General features: G+C 37.2%; 2 protein-coding genes and 1 long non-coding RNA gene across 3 annotated transcripts; all 3 read right to left on the reverse strand.

The window, feature by feature from the left end:
* Positions 1 to 83: 83 nt before the first annotated feature.
* LOC142618672 (putative protein phosphatase 2C 1) lies at positions 84 to 1663 on the reverse strand. Its single transcript, XM_075791656.1, has 7 exons — positions 1545 to 1663; positions 1355 to 1434; positions 1155 to 1252; positions 585 to 729; positions 396 to 478; positions 250 to 298; positions 84 to 136 (listed from the first exon to the last, which is right to left on the reverse strand). The coding sequence occupies exons 1-7, from the start codon at positions 1631 to 1633 to the stop codon at positions 84 to 86; spliced, it is 597 nt and encodes a 198-aa protein (XP_075647771.1). The 5' UTR covers positions 1634 to 1663.
* A 112-nt stretch (positions 1664 to 1775) lies between these two features.
* LOC142621108 (uncharacterized) lies at positions 1776 to 3013 on the reverse strand. The gene is made up of 3 exons (XR_012841703.1): positions 2455 to 3013; positions 2229 to 2310; positions 1776 to 2123 (listed from the first exon to the last, which is right to left on the reverse strand). It is a non-coding gene; the product is annotated as an uncharacterized LOC142621108 (long non-coding RNA).
* A 546-nt stretch (positions 3014 to 3559) lies between these two features.
* LOC142621107 (hexokinase-1-like) lies at positions 3560 to 4914 on the reverse strand. Its single transcript, XM_075794420.1, has 3 exons — positions 4230 to 4914; positions 3885 to 4040; positions 3560 to 3711 (listed from the first exon to the last, which is right to left on the reverse strand). The coding sequence occupies exons 1-3, from the start codon at positions 4266 to 4268 to the stop codon at positions 3601 to 3603; spliced, it is 306 nt and encodes a 101-aa protein (XP_075650535.1). The 5' UTR covers positions 4269 to 4914; the 3' UTR covers positions 3560 to 3600.
* Between the last annotated feature and the right edge of the window lie 1086 nt (positions 4915 to 6000).

The raw sequence follows: 6000 nt of genomic DNA on the forward strand, positions 1-6000 counted from the left end.
CAAGAACAAGAACCATTTAAAATATTTGAGAGCTACCTCGTGTCTAGACCATAATTCTTTGACCTACTCTAAGAGCCAAATTTTCACGAGCTAACAACTAGGCCAACAACCACGGTGATATCATCAAGCTTTCCACCTGCCCAACAGAAGCCTCCGATAAGCCATGGCCTCAAGGGAAAAATGATTTGTTTTTCTTTTTAATATTAATTTTAATGGTTGTAGAAAGTAAAAACTACAGTAATGCCGTGCCTTTAAGCGTCATGCCAAGAATTTTCCTCCAAATAGGAACGTCAAAACCCTGCACAAGAGTTATTATCATCATAAACATAATACTTGACTTTCTCTTTGCAGAGATGTATTTGTATAAGGTGGTTATATCTGAAAAATGACATTACCTTGGACCTGGCCTCTAATGAATAGGGGGCATCGAAGTTGGAATCCATGGAGTGATTGCTCGCCAGGTTAGCTAATGCTTTTGCTAGCATCAAAAACGATTTCAGTTGTAGAGAGAATTATGCTGCTAAGATTGAGTTGCTAATAAATCTTCCTAATCCTAGATGTGAATTGTTTCAAGAGAAATATACCAGCTTCAACTACCTCCCTGCATCTGGCTATTGTTGAAATGATTTCATGGTCAAAAACGTTATCAAACAGTCCATCGGAGCCCATTACTGTGGTGTCTCCCTCCATCAACTCCACATTGCTTACATAAATTTGGTGGGGGGTTAGCTTATAAGAATGATGATCATGCGACAATGAATTTCTGAAATGCAATTTAAAGTTCAAAAAACCTTGGTTATTGAGTTGCAAAATAGATTGACTTCAGTCATTAGGCTAACTAAATAGTAGATGTAACACCCATTTATCATAAACAATTGGTTTGTCTATGCACATCATCTAAAATAGTCAACAATTTTGGTTTCATGTAAGGAAGTAATTTCTTCCCTATTTCATCTTCAATTATTTCAATGGGAACTGTTAGAAGTTAAGCATGAGGGCGTAGTTATCCCATGTAGTACACTGGTTGAAAAATCATCAGGACCCATTTTTGTCTTTCAATATAAAAGAAAATTTTACAGGTGTGACTAGTATGAACAAAAACAGAGTTTCATAGTCACTTAATATGTAAATATTAGATATTTGTGTCCTTGTACCATTGCATCAAGGTATGTTTGGCCAACCACCTCAGAGCTCAGCTGATAGGGACAGTCAAAATAGTGTTCTTGTAGAGACGTGGAAAAAATTATTTGACCTGTAAGTTGAGTGGTTAAACAACCATGTCATTGAGGATAAAATGATTTTCAATTTAGAAATAGTTCATGACTTGGACTAAAGCTAAAGCATTGGGTTTTACCTTCACGGATAACTCTTAGGCCACAATCCCCAACACTGGCAATCTTTAGAATCCCATTCCTCTCCAGCATGGCAACAATCCTAATTAAGGAAGTGGAAAAACCAAGTTCTTCAGTGTGAACAAGTGTGTTCACTCTCCTCGCGCCATTGACAACTATAGGGAGGATACCTTAAACAAATGGTTAACTTACACGGTAGCTGAACCTATGGACGAGGTAGCAGCATGTGCTTTCCTTAATAGAAACTGAGGATCATTGTTTACCTGCTCAATAGGAAACATGCTTCGGGTCTGTCAGATAACAACAGTATATATACAAATCAGAATAGCAGATGACGGGAATTGTTTGTAACTAGTTACATGATGAGGGAGGCAAGCTAAAAGATTTACAATTAACATAAATTAGAACCCCCCCCCCCCCCCCTCCTTGGACTTACTGCCTATTTTCATTCTCAGTTTCCTTTGGAGTATTGTTCTTCTCCTGATTCCCTCCACAAGAACCAGTTTCTTCTGGATTGGTGTGTCTCTCCCGATTGCCTCCAGGAGGACCAGAACAGGGTTTTCTGAAATATTTACCAATGAATGTTTCAACAACATCTGGATACTTTCCCTTGATGAAGCTATCCAAGCATTTGCGGTAGGAATAGTCTTCTTTACGACCATCAGTTGAGACAACGTAGAAGCACCGGCTTTCCTGGAAACTGCTGTGCCTGCTAACCTACATGTCGAGCTGAACGACCACTTTTCTCATTTCGAGGGAGGTATTAGATATCTGAAATATAAATATAAGTAAATAAATCAGAATACAAAAACTTGTAACAGCACAAGGTTTGACAACTAATTGAAACTCCATACAACAATGAAGAGTTATATATACCTCTAAAATATTCTTCAATTTAGTATCCACCACTTTAAGATCACTGGATGTGTCATGATGCATTGCTGACAAGTCAGGTGTCCTGCATATTTCATATCTCATTAATCCCATGTAATTGTTCATCCTAATCTCCCAAAAAAAACAAAAAGCAAATTGATTGAAGATTACAAAAACAAAATTGAAGTTAACAAAAGACAAATTTCAAAGAGGAGCATAAAAATGTGACCTCAAGAATGCAACACCATGGACCTAAGGCTAAGGTCCAAAAGCTAGAAAGAGAGAGCTAACATCAAAGCCTGAGGACTGCCACTAAATCATGGTCATTAATTACACTTGCCAAGGGTTGGCCCGGTGAAATTGATTAATTTCTTACTATGACCAAAATGCTTTTGAAGTTATAATAAGGATACTAGGTCTTATGGATGCATTATGCCAATAAGGTGATAAATGTGACACCAATTACGGACCACAACTTGGCAACCATATCAATTAAGCAAGAATAATATATCAAATATAGATTATTCTGAAGAATGAATGCCATGCTGATGAAGTGGTCACCCAGACAGTTACCTGGGCAAACACCTAGGCCACCAAGAAGTAAATTATAGGCAAAAATAGGCAACTTGACATCTGTAAAAAAATGTTTTACATTATTTCATACTAGTAAATAGTTTAAATTAGTACTTAAAAAGAAACATTCTATGATATTTAGGGCTGAAGGCAAAGCTTAACACAAGGTTTACAGCCCAAGTTAGTGAATATAACGTGCTCTCCAATTATTTTTTATGGTCGGAAAAAGTCCAATGTTCCATTTCAATTTATGATTTATTACGGCACAAAAAGCCTAGAACAGAAACAAAGAATATATAATATAAAAAAGAAAAAAAAAAAAAAAAAAAAGAAGAAAAGAAATGTGAGCTGCAAGGCACATGCTCTGGGTTACTATGACACTTTTGGATTTAAGTTGTGACTATAGTAGTACGGGATCAAACAATGCACAAGAGTTTCCACTCTAGAGTAAAGTTGACAAAAATTAAAAAGCTGTCAAACAAAAATAATCCTCTTAGAACATGAACAAGTGGAAAGGCAAAATGAAAAGGAAAAGAGCAGAACATAATGAACAATGGTTAAATCATTAACCTGTAAGTTTTGAACACTACCTTAATGCAAATGGACTTTTCAGTTTTGGTGGAATGATGTCACCAAAAAGGAAGCTTCTTCAGCCATTTTGCATAGAACTATGCGAACAATTTCTCCCAAATACATACCAGAAATTATCTTCTCAAACATATGAGAGTATCAAACAAATTTATAAGGAAAAACACAACAGAAGATCATTTGGCAAAGCAAAGCCTAGTGGAACGTTAAATATTCATACAATCACCTGTTCACCTGGGTTCAAACTCTCAGCATCAAGTACATAATCATACTCTGTGAATGGAAGGTCTGTTGACCAAAAGCTACCCCACTCCATGTTGATGACCTGCAGTAGAACATTGGCCGTGTCTTCAGAATTCTTTCTCAATAGTTCTTTTACAATTTTCAATCATATGCATAACTTTTTTCAACCATACTGACTTGAGACAAGAACAGGAAAAGAAGTTAAATATTATTAAAAGAACTAGACAGTTTAACAGTCACTGAGAATCTGCTAACCATCTCTCCAGATTTAGGCAGAAGACCATGCAATTTTGGTATTGCATTTGCACGTTCTACATATGCTGCATTTGTTCCAGTACCTAAGATAACAGCAGCAACAACATCCTTGTTGGAATATCTACCTCCAGCTAATGTCCCGACTGTATCATTCACCTAGTTCCAATAATGTACATTAAAACCATATTGAAAACAAAAATAATTTCATGAAGTATTCAACACCAGATTGACATAATGAAGAAAGGAATACCAATCCACTGCACAAGACCATATATGATTTTCATGAAGAATAACCAAAGGGATCACATTAGTGTTTTTATAAAGAAGCCATTGACTTTGACTTACCAGAGCTGACACACGCATATCAAGGCCTTTTCTCTCCATTGCTCGTGTTAATTCTGCCACAACATCTTGGCCAACCTATGCACCCAGCAATTAAAAAAGTCACACAAGGGGACTTGGGCTAAAGAGAAAATACCATACTGTCACATTCGTAAATTAGTTTTGATGTGCCCACAAACTGTACTTACTATTGAACTGGATTGTTTCAGTCAAAAGTATAATATGTTCATGCTTCCAAAAGTCAGATAAACTATGTTCAATTTCTTATGACTATCCTCAAAGTGTTGCTGAAATTACAGCTTGTTTAACAGGAAATATGCCAGATTGGTGGTGGTAGCTACCATTTTCTAGAGAGAAAAGGAAAGCTTTAGATTTGTTTTACGTAAAGGGATGACAAACCAGGAGAAAATATGCCATATGCCATATTCCATGAAGTTGATGATTCAACACTTGCTACCTAACAAGAACAAGATTATGAACAAGAAAGGAGTGGTTGGTCTTGATTTTCACAAAATCTTAAAGGAAATGATTAAAAATGCTCCTTTGAACTGCTCTAAAATTGATAGAGAATATTTATAAAGATGAAATTATATTTGCAATTAACACTTTCTTCCTAAAATGTTAAGGAATATAATTTTGATCAATGACACATACAAGAAAGCTAACCAAAATTGATATTAATGTTAAAGGTGCCAGAGTTTGATTTGCGAAAGGATTCTAGAAACCAACCTGAATACAGGATAAACATAAAAACCAAAAGGTTTGAAAGGAGACACTAATGCATATCTAAAATTTTAAAATCTCAACAAATTTTCCAAATTATGAAATTTTTTCTAAATATAAAAAATTGGCCATTCCCTCACTTCTCCTAGCAGTGGACAATGAATTTTGCCAACGAAATTTCTCTCAACAAACAAATTAGAGCAACCATCACTGAAGAAAGTGCAAACCTATCATGTTATCAAAATCACAATGGTTGAATAAAATATAGAAATTGTTAATTAGAACAACAACATAATATGATGCATCAATGTGATGAAGCCCTAACAAGTTTTCATAGCCACCCCAACTAAATCTTCAGTTGAATCAAGAATAATATGTTGGAAACAATACCTCTGTAACAAACCTCTTTTTCAAGGTTCACCAATTTGCGTTTTTTAACCCTCGTGTAATGTTTGGGCGGGGGAGAAGGCTATGGGGCATCATCCTTAGGCTCATCATCGTGCTGCAAAGACATTAGATGCACCATCAATATTTGGTGTAATGATAAGATAAAATGAACTGCAAAATAGGCCTATACATCGTAATTAATGGTATCGTACCATTGAGCTGCCTTTGTGCCCTATTTTGTGTCCACCTGTCCCACAAGTGGGAGCTCTTCTAGCACGTTGCGGTCTACCTCATGGGGGTGAGGGCTGATGAGGGGGATGCTTGTCCAGTACATCAGTATCTGGCTGTAGAGTGTCAATCCCAACTGGAGGTCCTAAAGGGTCAGATGAGGATGAGGTAGGTGGGTAATGATGCTCTATGTATAGGCCAAGAGTGGGGCTCATTGTCATGGGTTCAGTACGGGGTGGGTCTATGGGCAAAGTGGGTGCACTGGAGCTGGTGGATGGGTTTGAGGGTGTCTCGGGGTGCATAGGAGGGGTCAACTGAGAATGAATACCGAGATCGAAACTGGGCTGCGAAGGTGGGGTGGGTGAAGGGACCTTGGGCTGAGGAGCTGCATCTACCATGGGTGGAAGGACCTCGGGCTGGAGAGATGCGTGCGGGA

This window comes from Castanea sativa, chromosome 12 (genome assembly GCF_040712315.1).
Source record: "Castanea sativa cultivar Marrone di Chiusa Pesio chromosome 12, ASM4071231v1".
In the NCBI taxonomy this organism is placed as follows: Eukaryota; Viridiplantae; Streptophyta; class Magnoliopsida; order Fagales; family Fagaceae; genus Castanea; species Castanea sativa.

What these genes read in the sequence shown, in the direction of transcription:
- LOC142618672 (XM_075791656.1), bottom strand. Translation starts at nt 1,633, where the DNA reads ATGTTTCCTATTGAGCAGGTAAACAATGATCCTCAGTTTCTATTAAGG. An exon ending in AAACATACCTTGATGCAATG is followed by an intron (nt 730 to 1,154) that starts GTACAAGGACAC and finishes CATTCTTATAAG; the next exon opens with CTAACCCCCCACCAAATTTA. An exon ending in TCTTGGCATGACGCTTAAAG is followed by an intron (nt 137 to 249) that starts GCACGGCATTAC and finishes TCTGTTGGGCAG; the next exon opens with GTGGAAAGCTTGATGATATC.
- LOC142621107 (XM_075794420.1), bottom strand. Translation starts at nt 4,268, where the DNA reads ATGGAGAGAAAAGGCCTTGATATGCGTGTGTCAGCTCTG. An exon ending in ATATGCGTGTGTCAGCTCTG is followed by an intron (nt 4,041 to 4,229) that starts GTAAGTCAAAGT and finishes TATTGGAACTAG; the next exon opens with GTGAATGATACAGTCGGGAC. An exon ending in TGCCTAAATCTGGAGAGATG is followed by an intron (nt 3,712 to 3,884) that starts GTTAGCAGATTC and finishes GTTCTACTGCAG; the next exon opens with GTCATCAACATGGAGTGGGG.